Here is a 16,726-nt window from a genome sequence, read left to right on the forward strand (position 1 = left end):
TCTGTTTTTTAATTATTTTTAATTACCTTTGCAAATTTTTTCCTGGAACTCTATGGTGATTGATGCCCTGGTTCATTTACATTTCACACTCAGGGCTGGTAAATGGAATTCTGGTTAAGATCCACAGCAAGCACAGCAAATTGATGAGAAGCACTCATAATAAATTGCATACATTAGTGAACAAAGTGAATGGCCCAAAGAAAGCGCTTTAGATAATATAATGTAAAATTAATGATGAAATCCACAGAATTGAAATGAAAGAAGGTTAAGGAACATGCTCAAAGGTATAGTCATTTGAAAATGAACAGGCTCCCTTAACAGGAGTAAAACCAGGTCAAATACTACAAAGACCATGGCATAATCAGGTAATCTGTACCAAGTTATTTCCAAGCCCTTGCTGCCCATGTCTGAAAACTGGCAGTTGCATATGTAACATTTCAAGAAAACAACACACAATCTTGTGGTTCCCACACTGAGACTATTAAAAAAAAGGCTGTATTCTTGAAGGAAATTAAGAGACAAAACAACTTTTTTTAAAAACCGATTGAGTGTGTCAGGCTGTGTTCACGGGCCAGCCTACTTAAAAGCAACTTTTTAAATTCTCAAAATAATTAAGAAAATTTGGTTTAATAGCTAGGTCCTTTATCTTGAAAAGTGGCACAAACTTGAAAGTGGCACAAACTATCAGCCACTAAAAGTAGTTAATACTATCAAATATCATATAAACGACAACAAATGAGCCTTTTCCCCCAATTATTAGTGATGGAATGCAGGGTCTCCCTTTAATAAATTGATAAGAGTAAATTGCGCATTCAAACCACCGCAATTAACCAAAAAGAACAATATTTAGAGTTTCTGATCTGAAATCAGCTTTCTGGACGTAAGATAAATCAATTCCCTTACATGTGACTCAAGTGTTTGCCCTGGGTCAAATTCCAGAAGATAACTGCATTAAGAAATCATACTGCCTCATGTAGCTTATCGACACAGGGTGAATGAAAGAAAAAACATTTTCAGTACCAACAATGTTGTAAAATTATTAAGAAAAAAGGCACACATTCAGTTTTCAGTGCACTACATTTACATGGATCGTTTTCAGCATTAACACTGTTGGCTGTTGGGTTGACACAAAAAACACACACACAAGCTCTCTTAAAGGCTGTCAAGTTGGCTCTGGTCCTCAGTGATGCCAGGCGAACCATCATGTGTTAAATCTCCAAGTACTTCGGATCTGTTAAACAGAAAAAACCAAACCAATATTTAAAAAGTGGTTATATGGCATTCTTTCACAGTATTATTTTCTCACAGTTTAATTTCAGTCTGTTTTTTTTCTTTTTAAATTTTATGACAATTCTCAGAATATTTTGCTGCTCTCAACCCTGTCCGTCATTGATCAACTTTTCCTTTTTTACTGAACATCAGCTCAAGTGTTCAGCTCTGAGCAGAATAATGTGGTGATAATGTGGTGACAAGGAGGGAAAGGGCACCCCCTATAGGGAATGGCCATACTGCGGGGCAGGGCCACCAAACTCCTTGGTCACAGCACTTCACATAAACCACACAAATGCGTTGGAAGCTGTGCATTTCAGAAGAGCGCATTTCTTTATGAGCCTATAAATAAATCTTGCAAGAGGCAGAAAAAAGCAAATACACCATTTCGCTTCTTCAAAAAAATTGATAATCTCCAATGGAAGGAGCAAACTTCTGAGAACTAGTGAAGTATCTAATAAAAGAAACTACCCCTCCTCGGCTGAACTGTGCTGTGCGTGCCACAAAGTCAAAACTATTGTGAAGAGAATGTTTCATTTCCTGTTTTTTTTTGTTTTGTTTTTTCCCCTTCTTTTTCAGAAAAGCACAGTAGGTAAAGTGTATTTCTGATTAAATTATCAAAGGTTTACAAGCAAACCTAGTTTAATGTTTGGTTGCAAAAGTGAAGGCAGCGAACACTGAGATGCTGTGTCATTCTGCTCACCTCACTGCTCCACTGACGTTACTGTAAAATTCATGCACAAATAAGAATGAAATACGATGCAAACAGCAGCTGTGCACCTTGCCCCACTGACCCGACTCTTACTGAGGGGTTCTCACCTGTCACTGCAGACGCTGACCACCCTCAGCTCACTTATAAAGCCTGCTTGCTTTTTAATGCCGCAGTGGCTGACTGCTATCTGCACCCAAAAACCATGTCTGCCTTTGTCTCAAAACATCAAGACCTCTTGAGTTCCTGACCACACTACGCTATCTGTTCCAAAACACCTGACATTGTTCACAGTTTGCTGCCAAATGGCAACCCTTCTTTAAATCTGCAGCTCAGGTACATGAAACCATGGATGGCCAGAAACTGGTACGAGAAAATACATTAAAGAAAAACCAGGAAAAACCCGAAAAGAGTAATTTCAGGTTAATGTGTGGTAGCAGGTAGTGCTGTGGTTAAAGCTGCTGCCTTGCTCTCAGTGGCCTTAAGTTCAAATCCCCACTCCATCTCTAGTCCCCTTGATCATGAATCATATCCTGAATTGCACCAGTAAAAATTACCCGATTTTATAAGTCAGTAAGTTATTAAGTTGCTATGGAGTAAAGCATCGGCTAATTAAATAAATGTTACACGTTTACTTTTTATAAAACCCTCTTCTCAACTAAGTAACAAAGACCACTGAACAACACAGGATGTACAGCTGACACAAGTGACAGTGAAATAAAACCAAGTGGAAACAATGAGAAGATGCAGTTTGCTGTTCTGAAGTAGGACATCTGGCAACTGAAGAAAGGAAAACAAAAAACTACCAGGCCATTGAAATGAGAGCAAAGTAAACCACTGGAGGTCATCAAGTAAAGTACTTGCGGCTGCCCAGCGTTCCTTGGCAATCTAGTGTAACACAGCAGGCCTTTGTGGGGTGTTCTACCCACTGAGAACTCAGTTGGGTTGGTCAATGCAGCACTGTTTTACATATTGGTCATTGTACCGGAACATGACTAAAACATAGCAGTGAATTTTCACAGGAAAGTGTTCATAAGAATGAGAAATATCTAAGTAGGGCATATTTATCTCCTGCAAGATGCCTTTATGCTTGACTTAATCTGTCTTTACTATATTGCAATTTACATATAAACCCATCAGTCTAATCAGTGAAGCAAAGCACACAAACTAAACAAAAATGTCTTTGGTAAGCAGTTCATTTGTATACTATGTCATAACCTTAGGGTTGATGTGAACTGTTTACTGTCTACGAGTACTCTATACTAGAAACATCCGATTGACTAGAGACTGAACAAAACAGCGGAATAAGAGGTGGGAGAATGTCTGCATGATCAAAGGCTGTCTGTAAGTTTGCCCTACATGTTGAAGCCGCCGCCTACACAAGTGTAAAGCTCATATTCACCAGCGTTCCATTAGCCTCACTAGCACCACCCTATTGTCTGTACACACAGGTCCCGGAAGGCTTTACAGTAACATTGGAAGTATTCAAATGAAAACCCCAAAAGTAAGCATAAATATTTGCATCTTATGCAAAACTTCCTTAAATAGCATTGGTGCAAAGTCTACATTTTTGACTGGCTGTACAGGCAAGGGCTTTGACCGTACTGTAGGCCTGTTGGGTCAATGGCCTTTCAATAGCTTTGTATGGTTAATCAAGTTACCACAAACTACTTCAAAAACTATTTTAAATTATGCCTCAGCAGCAGAAACTCACCTGAAAAGCACATTATTTACCCTATTTTATCCCTTTGGAGCACTCGTACAAAAGCTGCAGTTTTTGCTCACTTCAGCACATCGTCTCTATAGTAGTTTGGACAATGCGCAGCTACTGTCAGAACATCCACATAATCTAAATAATGATATTTATTTGTAAACAAGTGCTCAACTTGGATATAGAGAATAAAAAATAATCACTGTGTATCACTCTGAAGCAAAGCACCTGCTAATTCAATACATGTAAATGCTAACTTGCACAGCACAGCCAAGGGCTAACACATGACTGATGATGCTGCCTGAGTCTTATATAAATATATACATATATGAAATAAAAATTTAATGTACCAGCAGCACCCTACAGACCACTGGTCCAGTGCTAAAACAGCACAATTACACCTAAAACTGTCTGTTTCAATGTTCAGGTCTAGTTAATCAGGTTTAATCTAGTGCACAGATGCACATCCTGAAGAAGTAAACTTCCGGAGAACACAAAACAGAAAGCTTCTCTTTTAACACACAATATAGAACTAAAGTAAAGTATAGCCTATTTCACATAACTCTTGAACACAAAAGATTGCTTCTTCTAAGTAAAAAATCACTCACACAGTCTGAAACCACTTGTCTCAAGTAGGGTTGCAGTAAGCCAGAGCCTAACCCAGCAACACAGGGCACAAGGCTGGAGGGGGAGGAGACACACCCAGGACAGGACACCAGTCTGCCACAAGGCACCCCAAGCAGGACTTGAACCCTAGACCCACCAGAGAGCAGGCCCTGAACAAACCCGCTGCACCACCCTCACATAAGTAAAAATCACATTCGTAAATTGAGAAATATTATTATTGTTGATGCTATTATTATTATTATTATTTTTATTATTATTGCTGTTGTTGTTGTTGTTGTTATTATTATTATTTGAGATCTCAAAGGCCTACCTTCGTTCAGACCCAGAGCTTGTTTTTCCAGAGGATGTAGAAGAGGTACCATGTTGCCGGGGGTTTCCTTTCTGTAATAATCAATGAGCTGATTCAGCGTCTGAAAACACTGCGGTTTCTCTCCAGGAGGCGTCTTTACCATGATTGGGATCAAATGAACAGAACACGAGAGAAACCTCGGTCAGGCACAGATGAATCACTATGACAGGTTCACAGAAGATCAAGAGATCCACGCAGCAAGGTGAAAGTTGTATACATGAGTCAAAGGAGGTATCTGTGGAAATCATTGTGCATCAACAAAATGTTTTTAATGCCTTTGAAAATTTTACTGTTTTGAGAGCTTACTCCTCATAATCAACAAAATGATAGGACACACAAGAAACACATATGTATCTTGTTTTCTTATGACATACATGACATGTATAGTTCGCACAAACCAGTTCTTACAAACAGCATTTCCAATGTCTTGTTTTTTTCTGAAGACATATAGGTGCTCACTGTTAACAGTATATTTTGAGGCTGCTGTATGAGCACCTACAGTGCCTACAGTGTTTATGGCAAGGAGAGTTTGCATGCATTCACAGGACAATGTCAGTATCAAGTTGCGACCTTCTAAAACAGGCTACTAAAGTTTGTGTCAGCATGATTCAGATTGTTTGTGTCAGGTTAATTTTATGTGCTGCAAGCCTCACCAGTAGCCCATGGTAAACTGCTGCTGTTTGTGCTACGGTGGAGGTCAGGGTTTCAGTACCTGCCACTTTCCTCAGCTGAGGTTGGCACAGAAGCCCAGGGAATAAAAGCTATCCCATTTTCCCCTGGCTCAGTGAGATGGTGTGAGGGCCCTGCTTAAAGTGAAGAACCAAGCAGTAAATGCAAGACATAAGCGAGAAACATTTTTAAAAATACTAATCTTGTGTTATGTATCTCTCACATGTGCGTGACACTGCATCTGCTACGGGTCTCTGGCATGTTTTCAAAATTGCAAGACCACAGACGAAGCACCTTCAGAAGAAGATAGGTGTGGTATATGTTCCGTCACTGCGTGTGCGGACAACACACAAACCACAGACCACCCCACGTCTATAGCATGACAGTGTATCAACAACATCCACTGCAACAAGTACAAGCACTTCTCACAAAGCCTCTCAGCACTCAGAATACAAATAATGCACTTGCATTAGTCATGTGTTATGCAAATGCATATGGTAAGTGATACAAATTATGCACTGGCATTAGTCACTTGTTTTTCTAAATAGTTGTCTGTTGTTAAAATCTGGATGAACTTTTTCTTGCTTTATAAGAGAACAGTTACTAATGTAACTGCAAGATTACTAAAGAAACTTTTTCCAATTGCCTCTGAAACTGAAGAGTGAAGCGGAAAGACTATTTCTAAAACATACAATTTAAAATCATAACACCCGAAAAACAAGGTGATTTATAGAATTTCGGAGCAGACTTTGTGATTCAGCATGACTCATACACAGGTCAAAAGAGGTGGCAGCTCAGACGAAAGTGACGATTCGAAGTAACACGTGTTAAGTTAAAAGAGTTTGCAATAATGGAAAATAGAGCTTCATAGCTCCGTATTTTGGTAGAGGTTACCCTTTATTTTCATATTATTCAAAAAATATTCTAAACTTTTCGAAAAAATGTATTTTGAATATTTTATATATTTTTCATGAAGTGTTTGCAAACACCAACTTGTGCCATCATAACTCAGCTGCCATCAGCATTGGAGTTTCAAGACAATGATGTAAGACGGATATTTCTGTAATCAACTAAAACAGAGAATTGTAAAACACATCCTCCGGTGACAGTTCTAATCACACTGCTGAAAAATATTTTCTTTTGCTTACATTTTAGTTCAAATGCAAATTGATAAATAAATTAATTCAAAATTCAAATGAACCGGCACTCTTCTTTAAAACCATACATGCCACATCTCAGAATAGCATGTAGGTCATTCAAATGCCAAATTTCTGAGTGTAAATACTGTTATAAATTTTTTAAAGGATCTTCAGCTCACCTGAATAGCCCATCCTCCAGCAGAGCGAGAAATTCTGAAGGTATGGACAACGAAAGACCTCCTGCACAGGTATACAAAAAGACAGGACTGACATTACTTTCTGGATATTTTAATCACTTAATATTTGTAAGATATTATATTTTATTTTATGTATTTATATAATCCACTCCAATAAGCTACATTAATTGCATTACTGTTGCAAAGTTTTACAAATTTTCTTTTGGATAATTTGCCATTAAGAACAAACTCACATTTGAAATATTCTAAATGTGTCCTTTATGACCTATGAGATCTTTCTAAAAGCCATTATTATAATATTCTCTCATAGCTTAGTGTTCTTCACACTTTCAGTAATAAACTTTTCAATTAAATTTTGACCCTAAGAATAATTTCTTCTCTGGAACAAAACAGTTCAGGCAATTAAGGCGATAATAGATGTTTGCACAAACTTACTTTATTTCCCAGTACTAGATAATAAATCCTCATTCAAATGTTTTTCAAAGTTTTCTTCTTTATTTCTTGAAAAACGTTTGTCAGGAATTCAGAGCTTGCAATTTCCTCCTAATTTAACTGTAATGCAATTTAGGTTGCTGTATTTCTTTGCTTTGTTTGTTCCTCGGTTATTATTGGGGGATTATTATTTTAATAATGTAATACCACATTGCACAAATACGCCCGCAATATATCATTTTAATTAGCCATATTACTCAGTGGTGAAAGGAAAATATTGCACAACTGTTGGGCTTTTGGCCTCCTCCCGTTTCTCTGTCTTGGGCTGGACATGGAGATGCCTGAGGGGGTAAAACAGAGGGGTTTTACCCCCCATAGTTTCCCCACCACATCCTCGGTCCAGCAGGATGGAGCGCGAGAGGCGGCCGGAGACACTCACCTGTCCAAGAGCAACGTCCACTGAAGTGGACGCAGCTGGACAGGAGTGTGTGCTGCTGACAGGCTGGAGGGGACAGGAAAGCCTGCGCAGCCTCAGGAGTCTCTTCCAAACCAATTTACATTACATTTACATTTATTCATTTAGCTCATGCTTTTCTCCAAAGCGACTTACAGTGTTGAGGTACACACACACACATACACTAACTTCTGCCTCAGCTGAGAGGCAATCCTGGTAATTCTGCGGCCTTCTGGCTTAATATTTGCCTGGAATCTGCTAGAACTTTGCTTGGTGTTTCATAGCACAGGTCACGCGCTGTCCATCACGCGCTGTCCACGCTTATCTTGCAGAGTATGTGACACACGGAATGACTTCTGTCGCCTCAACACTCACTGACTGACGCGACACGGGCCGGACACTTGGATGCCAACATTTTACCTGAGAAGTACAGCCAAATAAATAAATAAATAAATAAATAAATAAATAAGTGCCAGGCGCGCAGCCGCGTGCCTGGGTGTTCCCGCCGAGTGAGGCGCCACTCACCGCACGCACAGACAGTAGGAGCCCGGCTCGCTCTCGCTGTCCCTAGTGAGGAAGCTGCCCTCGCGCCCGTAGCGCTCGAGCACCCGCTCCGTCTCCTCCTTGCTCATCTTTCCGTAGTACACCGAATAAAACATGGCTGTGCCAACGATGAGCGTTCGCTTCGCGGAGAAACTCGGCGTTCTGCCTTCGCTGAGAGCACAGAGGAATTACATTTGGCTGCGTTTCTGTTCTTACTTCTGCGTTGAACTTCCTGCGCCAGATATAACGGCGCGCTTGACGGCGCGAGGCGGGAAAAAGCGCGAGGCGGCGACACTCGTGACCGCGGCGGACGCGAGGTGCGTCGAGCGATCACACTGAAAGCGGGAGACGCGCGAGAAGCTTCTCCTCTTTGTTGTCAGCGAATAAACTTGTTATAACACGAAACACTTGTGTTTTTTCACGGTCACCCGATATCTCAGTCGTTCAAAATATGACTTTAAGGACAGAAAAAAACTGAGCCTCAATATTTCAGAGAGTTCATCATAGTTAAATACAAAGAGAAAGACATCAGTTTTGGCCTGTATTTTATTACACCTAATGACGCAGGAAAAATTACATTATTAATTTAGTTCGTTCAATTTTTTGTCGTGTTATATTTTCTATTATTTTCAAGAATGTTAAGCCTTCCGCGTTATTTAGTTTTCTTTTGTGTGTCACTTAAGGTGCAATTACACGAGAAAATACTGTATTTTTAAGCCGGACGATGATGACGATTTCTGATAACGTCCCGCGACGTATTTCTGGATTTACCTTTTGAGAAGTAACTCACATCTTCTCTGATGCAATAAGCTTAGGACTTGAAACCACACAACAGCTGTATTTAGGATAAAACTTAGCATTTTTACAGTGACATATGTGATTTTCTCTGTCGATATAATAAAAGTTAAGGAAGATCGGCGTGCCTTGCTGCTTTTCCTTCTCACTCTGTGCTTATTTGGTTACTGAACAGTAAAGTTTTTGTTCCAGTGTCTGCTGTTTTACCGCAAATCAAAATGAAAAAAAAAATAAATAAAGTCTGAGCAACGAAATTAACTGTGCAGTTTGTGCGAGTGAACGTCCCGTTCGGCACCGACCCGTGGGACATTTTTCTTTCTTGTGAGTCTTTTTCTTTTCTTGACATAAAAGCCTTTGGCTCGTACTTGTGCTCGCGCGAGGACAGGTGACAGGGGCGCGCGTTTTGATGTCTTCAGAAAACATTTTGCAGGAGGCTACCACGTTTATGAAGAATGCAGCTGTAAACCACCGCATTTAACCACATGAGCTATGGTTTGAAATCTACACAATGTTTATGCCTGGAGCTGCAGTAAGCTGTAAGGTACCATACCATGGGTTTTCGTAGCCTATTAATAGGCAAGGTAAAATGTGTTTCCAGTAAACCGTTTCAACTTCGTTTCGATTTGCGAAGAGTCAGTGGGGAGAAATAGAGTGAGTTCTGTACCTGTTATCAGGAAGAAAACAGAAGTCCAAATCGTGTTTTATTCACTGCGCTTATTCCTAAGGGGTTCCATGGTCTCGGGGTCTGGCATAAGCGTGAAGAAAATTGATCTGTCTACATAATACTGCTTGACATTTAAAATGCGATTAAACCTGAAACAGAATGCATTATTAAAGTGTCAGTGCTCTCGTGGTGTGAGTATCTTTGATTGGTTCTCGTTCAGTTTCACATGCAATTATAATATTAGTGTGCAACAAGTGCAAAAAAAACATGTATTAGAAAGTGTTCTTGAAAAAAATCAATACACTGGAGGCATGTTATATTTAGCAGTCTGTAAAAATGCAATTTAAGAAAATATTCTTGAGTAATATCAGAGTTGACATTTGTTAATTTAGCAGACGTTTTCCTCCAAAGCGACTTACAATGAATATCAAGGCAACATTTAACTTGCTTGCACCTTTTTCCAGGGAGACATACACAGTGAGTGAGTACAGTGTTAGATACACACCAGCAATCATTCACATATTTATACAGCAGAGGAATGTGTCATACACACACACAGACGGAATCGCTCAGTCAGCAGTTCACCTGAAACACACGATTTTGGAGTTTTGGAGGAAAGCCCTGCAAACACCTGAAGAACATAGAAATTCCACAGAGAGAGATTCGTGATTCATGGGGTTCATAAGCGCACGTCCACATGGATAGGACGTGTGAGGCACTACTAACTGCGCAGTCGTGCACTGTAGTATGTTTTTATTATTGTTCACATCGTATTTCATTAGTTTCGGCGCATTATACATGTCGAGCAGGTAGCGTCGCTGGAAAGAAATATTCCAGCGCACCTCGACATCTTTCCACATTTACAGCGTGGAGAAGCACATCAGCGCCGCCGCGACGGAACAGGAAGTCTCGCGAGAGTTCAACTTCCCGGTTACCTGACGAGACGATAGTTGGAGTTCAAAGCGGAGCGCGTTGAAATGAGGGAAAACATTTAAATCGGAGTGGAGAAGAGGTAAACAACTGGAACCTTGAAGGTTCCTTCCCTCAAGTTAAAGTGGTTCGCATTCCTAAATGCACGGAGGAGTTAAAAAGATGCGTAGTAGTGCAGTCTTTGTCTCGCTGTTTGCGCTCTAAGTTATGTAAAAACAACGGTCCCTTGTGACGGACTAGGCTACTAGGCCTGTGGACCACTGGTGGTGGTGTTTCTATTTCTACACTAGTAATTTTAAGTAAGTTTTTCTACATCCACCTGTGTTTTTTGTTTGTTTGTTTATCGGTCATTTTATTTTGCAACAAGTTAAAATAACGAATTTGTCTGGGTGTAACTAGTCTAAAATTGTTCAGCTGCAAGAGTCATAACTCTGCTTGTAAATGAAACCCAGGAAACAAAACACAATGCCATATCTCTCCTTGGCTTGAACCATGGCTTTTGTGGAGCTTAATCATGAAGTATCTGAAAGAGTAAAAGAGATTCACATTTCATTTCTGCTGGATGATGATGGGCTTCTTCTCCGTCTGTGCAGGGATGGAAAATGCAATAATCTAATGAAGTAGTAATACATGATGAGTAGAAAGTAATAGGTTCTGTGGGGTAAATCTTGTGTCAGTGTAACACTGTCAGACTGATACTCTAGTCTAAACACGATGGGATGTCTTGGAGTTGACAGCTTCTGCCATGCATTTAACTCATCAATTACTATTTCTGAAGTAAAAGGGAAAATATACCTCTGGTTTATTTTTTTGGGTGGGAGCTTAAAGTTGATTATCCTTTTAAAAATAGACTCATGTAGTGGTGTCTTATTCCCTGATACCATGCTACTCTTTGATCATTTGATCGTCTTGTTCCAGGTGTCTTTGCTTTCACTGGGTTTTTGAAAGTAATGTAACGTGAAAATGCCGGCACAAGTCCTTGAGCCAGTCGTGAGAATGAAGGTGGATGAACTTTTCCTAAACTGGCTGAGTGAACTAAGCACTCAGGCGATGCTGAAAGACTACCTCATGCGCATCAAAAACGGGGAGTGCATTGATCCAGATGGGGGTCTGAAAGAGGGAAAGGACAAGCCCTCAGTCCTCAGTGAAAACAGTAATGTGCCGTCTAAGAAGAGCCTGGCAGAGCGGATGCTGTTACCTGTGAGTGCCCCCTCGAGCCCTCCGTCAACAGCTCTGCCAACCGGGAACGGCCGGGCAGGGCCCAGCAGCCGCAGCTTGCGCCGTTCCATAAGTACCAGGAGGGTAAGTTGCCCTTTTCCTTTTTGTTTTCTTTCCTCAGCAGACATGGGGATGGCCCTCATCTGAATCATCTTTGTAAATCTGAAGTAAATCCATCCATCAGATAGTAAGCAGATAAGGAGGTTTGTGTGACTACATACACAGCATAGGGACTAGTAGCCCTTGTAAGCAAAAAACTGTAAATGGGTGAAAAAAGGTATAATTGTAAATGGGTAAAATAAATCACTTTGTATAAAGGTGGCACAGCGAGTAGCGCTGCTGTCTCACAGCGCCTGGGTGGTGCGTTCAACCTGTGTGGAGTTTGCATGTTCTCCCCGTGTCTGCGTGGGTTTCCTCCGGGTGCTCCGGTTTCCTCCTACAGTCCAAACACATGCTGTTCAGGTTCCCCATAGTGTGTGAGTGACACAGAGAGAGTGTGTTTCACTGATGTATGGATGAGTGACCCATTGTAAGTAGTGTATCTAGTGTAAGTCACCTTGGTGAATAAGGGGTGTGGGCTAGTAACACTAAATAATATCCATTGTAAGTCGCTTTGGAGAAAAGCATCTGCTAAGTGAATAAATGTAAGTAAATGTTTATGCTTAGTATTTTTATTATTTTTTTGGGTGATGTTTATTGTACTGATGTCTGCACAACAAAGTTTAATTTACTGTAAGGCCAAAGTGACTTAAAGTACTTTCACCCATTTATAACGGTATTTTTACTGGAGCAATTCTGGGTAAGTGCGTTCCATAAAGGTACTACAGCTGGAGTGGAGAGTCAAGCTTGAACCAACAGGTTAAGAGCTCATGTCTTTAGGCGTTACATTACCTAAAACTCCCTGTCATTATGATTAGTTGTAGAGGTAGTAGTGGCATGTGTGTCTCTTATTTTTTAACTGTCGATAGGTTTTGGGTTCTTGACACATTTCATGTTTGTAGGAGAATTACAGTAACAGTGTGAATGGGGGAGGGGGGCAGCTGGTAGCGTAGAAGTTAAAGAAAAAAAAGTGTCAGCTAAATGAATAATTTTCAATGTAAACTGCAAGAAGAGTGGTTTAAGCTTACATTTCTTTTATAACACCTCTCTTGTTTGCGTGATTGGTGACACAGATAGGGCTGCCAGACATCCTGTGGTTGTTGAGCTTTCAACTTGGATAATTAAACTTCTTGGCTGAAGATTAGCTGTTCAGTGTAAAAAAAAAAAAAAAAAAAAAATCCAAAGCTGTTTTCCACTTCATCAGTTTATTCAGTAAAAGTTGTGGCCTTACTGACAGATTGTATCATGGTGGTTAGTAAGGATTTACAACCAGAAAACTGCCACTTCAAGTCTTGCTGAAGTGTCTTTGCAAAGTATACAGTATGTAAGTTCAGTTGTGCCCCTAAAGTATCCAGCTTTATAAATGAGTAAAATTGTCATTTCTGCATAACCATTCACTAAGTAACAAAATGTTACACCTTACAACACAATTTTTCTGCAACATAAAAATTCATGGTTCTTGTGGAATTGAATCGAACACAGCGAGGTGCAGTTTGTCACTGGAGTACATTTTTACCTTCCTATTTGGATTTCTTTCCCCTAACTTTGGTTCAGTGACTGAGGAACATGGAAAAAAGATTCCATTTGGATATTCCTGCCATGGAGGACAGCTATATGGGAAGATGGTCACTAAACATGCCAGCAGACCATTGCTGGAATCTCATTGAAAACATCCCAGAACCCAGTTACAAACAAAGGGGAAGGGGAATATCTGGGAAGGGTTTTAAAAGTGAAACACTACGCATTTTTGCCTGTAATGGCAATGTTCAAAATATGTTTTACATCCCAGGATGTTTTTAATCTCGTATTTATCTTCTGCATTTTCCAATTAATAAAATTACACATTTGGCATGTTACATAATGTGCTAAATATGATATTTTGAGTAAAAATTATTTTATTCCAGAAAAAAGTGGTAGGTGATATATTTTTGATTTCATGTTTGAATTCAGGGCATGGGATTTTGTAAAAATCACCAATAGTTATTCTGAGCTTATATTTGTTGATGAGTAAACAAAACGAGGCACTTGTCCCCCTTTTCCCTTTTTTACCACAAGAGGATGCTGAGTTCCTTGTTGGGGCTTCTCCTTCTCCTCATAGCTGATCTGACAGTTCATAGCAGCAGTAACACTGTGTCAAAGAGTTGCTGTGGATAACCCCTGTGTCTGCTGTTTCCCGCTTCATTGAGCTTCCTTAAATAAATCTCAGCTGAAATCATTTTGTAGTTAATGTCATTTAAAGATTAGTTACATTTTTGGCAGCCTGAAATGGAATTTGTGTTGAGGAATAAATATTTTTGTAGTGAAAATAATAGAAAACAGTTGCAAATGTGTATGTGATAAAATTTTGGTGGTTTACAGCTAAGAGAAACAATATTGGACTCTAATAATGCAAGTTTTTTTCATTAAAAAAGTCCTAGAATCGTGACAGACATTCATTGTAGTCGCTCATTTGAAATCAGTGTATTTTTTTGTGTTTTATGAAGCTGAGGAGAAAGTGTCATTGGCGTGCCTGTTCAATTATTGCAATTATTGCATTACTAAGAAAGAATAGAAAGTCCTCAACTGTTTCTGGTTTTAAATGGTTTGAACTGACATGACACAGATGGCATTCATTCAGTGAATACTTTCATCAAGGCTAAGTTCAAGCTCAGTTTGAACAAAAGAGGTAGCTCAGCTGACATCTGGGTCTCCCAGGGCCATGCTTGAGAACTGCTGTGCTAGTGCATCACTTGACACTCAGCTTTGAATGACAGCTGAGCTGAGCATCGTGACGGGCGCTCTCAAGTACGCTGTATTTGCAGTAACACACTATATCACTCATGGTCATAAGATTTTAACCAGAACATCAGTTTAGTTTTAATCGGAGTTTCTGTGTCAGATGTATGTTTCCACTCTTGTGGCAGCGGTAGGTTCACCACTGCATATTATTACTGTGTCAAGGTCTGAAGTTGTCAGATGTAGGTCTTTCTTTTTATGCCAGTCTTAAGCAGCTGAAAACAAGAGTTTGTAGTGAACCTTGCTTTTTTATAACAAAAGTCAAAGATGCAAAAGTCTCAGAATCCCAAAAAAATTTGATTTTATTGGAGCAAATTAGAGAATCGGAACAAAATTATTGGTAAGAGGCCTTTAAAGTTTGATCCCCCCCCAATGATTTCCAACATTTTCTTGATTTTAGTATTAAATTTTTTTAGTACTAAAATTTTGCACTAAAAAAAGCAAAACAATATTAATTTTTTGTGGTGGACACACTTTATTAATTTTACCCCAAAAATGGCACTTTTCTTACCTATTTGTTTGTGCAGTTGATTTGTAATGGAGGGCATGCAACCTGTGGTATACCCACCAAGCTGACAGATAGCAATAAAACACATCCAGACAGAGAAAGAATGTGGTACTGCCTTAAGTCAACACTTTTCCAGGGTTTACAACTAGTGTCTGATGTTTGTGACTCATCTCTTAAATGTAATTATTATTGTCTGTTAAGCTTGAGAATGCCAGTGATTCTATTAGGGACCGTAAGAAAAGATGTACAATGGAAATAAAAGTGGAAATGATAAAAGCAAAAATCAAGGGAAAAATTATAAATATTACAAATGCTTACAGGATTAATTGGTCAACAGCTGGCATTGAATAGGAGTTTCATTCTTTTTGGGTGTTTTTTTCAGTCATTTCTGTATTTGTCTGATTTATTTTGGGGCTCAGAATATTTTCAATGTATAGCTAGTATATATGAGGTGTTTATAGACTATAACATGGAAAAAATGAAGTCTGTAGTAAGTTTTTTTTTAAGTTAGCTTGGGGTAAAAGTGAGTGTGCAGGTTTTTTTTTTTCTTTCTTTCTTTTTTTTTTTTTAAAAAGTTTCCTTCTGGTGCCACTCCTGTTTTGTTAGTTGGGGAACTGAGCCGCTGCACTGTATATACATCTTATTTCAACATATAGCAGTTCAAGCTCCTAATATGTAAGAATTGTATTTTTCTTTTGAAAATGGATTCCCCAATAGACTGTGAATTGACAAAATGCTCTTCTTCTTGGCTTTATAAGTACCTCTTATTTTTTCCTTTCTACTCTGTGCATTTGAATAGCAGAACAGAGCTGAAAATACCGAGTTGTTTGCAGTGCTTTCAGTTTGCCATGGTTTGACATTTCTGAATTCTTTTAAGTGTGTGTGTATAGTTATTGAGGTGATAGCTTTCTTTTTATGGTAAATTTTCATAGCAAGCAAGTTACACATACAGTGCAATGACAGTGTAGTTTGAGTCACTGGAAAGTGTAATTGACAATGTCAATATTGTCAGTACTGGTTTCTGAATCAGTGCACACGTCTCTACAGTTATACCTTATAGCAATTTTTTTCTCTTTTTTTTAAAACAGAGTTACAGTTTGAGGTTTTAAAAACCTAAACACATAACAACCTCTACTACAGACACCAGTAGGACCCTTCAGCCACCTTGATGAGTTATAGTACCTCTGGCGATGAGGAGTCTCTTATATTTCGTTCAGAAATTGCCCCCTGACTTCTTGTCCCTCCGTAGGGGTTAGAGGTTGTTACCGGGTGTCAGCGCTGAATCTGGGGATGCAGTGATAGTTAGCTACCCAGGCAGCTGTCCACACATGCTTCCGGGTTCCAGCAGAGGGACATTCCGCAGACCCATGGGGGAGAAGTTGACTACGATGACCAAACGCAGGGGTCACCTCTCCAAATTTGTATATAAGTAAAAATGGAAATTTGTGCTATGGATTTTCCATTGGAAAGTATGTGAGTTTCACACTCCACACAGCAGCAACCAGGTATGGGACGGACAGGCAGGGCACTAATGTTGCATCTGATTAGCATGGTTGGTGTGCTCTACATAATTGTTGACATGAACAATGCGAGTAGTCAGAGCAAACTAATTTCATTGAGAGTTTTGACAAAAATAGC

The 16,726-nt window shown here is 39.5% G+C and overlaps 2 protein-coding genes across 5 annotated transcripts in view; one reads left to right on the forward strand and one right to left on the reverse strand.

Annotated features, from left to right (window-relative positions):
* On the reverse strand, positions 1 to 8,412 carry LOC108926500 (SH2 domain-containing protein 1A-like). The gene is made up of 4 exons (XM_018739216.2): positions 8,082 to 8,412; positions 6,653 to 6,713; positions 4,627 to 4,759; positions 1 to 1,231 (listed from the first exon to the last, which is right to left on the reverse strand). Exons 1-4 carry the CDS (start codon positions 8,213 to 8,215, stop codon positions 1,209 to 1,211), a joined length of 351 nt encoding a protein of 116 aa, XP_018594732.1. The 5' UTR covers positions 8,216 to 8,412; the 3' UTR covers positions 1 to 1,208.
* The window catches only part of ppp2r3b (protein phosphatase 2, regulatory subunit B'', beta), a 26,983-nt gene continuing 15,731 nt past the window's right edge, over positions 5,475 to 16,726 (forward strand). For 2 of the 4 annotated variants that reach the window (XM_018739211.2, XM_018739214.2), the window contains exons 1-3: positions 5,475 to 5,831; positions 6,639 to 6,721; positions 11,407 to 11,790. In XM_018739211.2, coding sequence (XP_018594727.1) covers positions 11,452 to 11,790 — 339 coding nt within the window. In that variant the 5' untranslated portion in view covers positions 5,475 to 5,831; positions 6,639 to 6,721; positions 11,407 to 11,451. Of the gene's footprint in view, positions 5,832 to 6,638; positions 6,722 to 10,493; positions 10,788 to 11,406; positions 11,791 to 16,726 lie in introns of those variants that run through there. The other 2 variants (XM_018739212.2, XM_018739213.2) reach the window with 2 other exon arrangements.

Source organism: Scleropages formosus, chromosome 1 (assembly GCF_900964775.1).
Source record: "Scleropages formosus chromosome 1, fSclFor1.1, whole genome shotgun sequence".
Lineage (NCBI taxonomy): Eukaryota > Metazoa > Chordata > Actinopteri > Osteoglossiformes > Osteoglossidae > Scleropages > Scleropages formosus.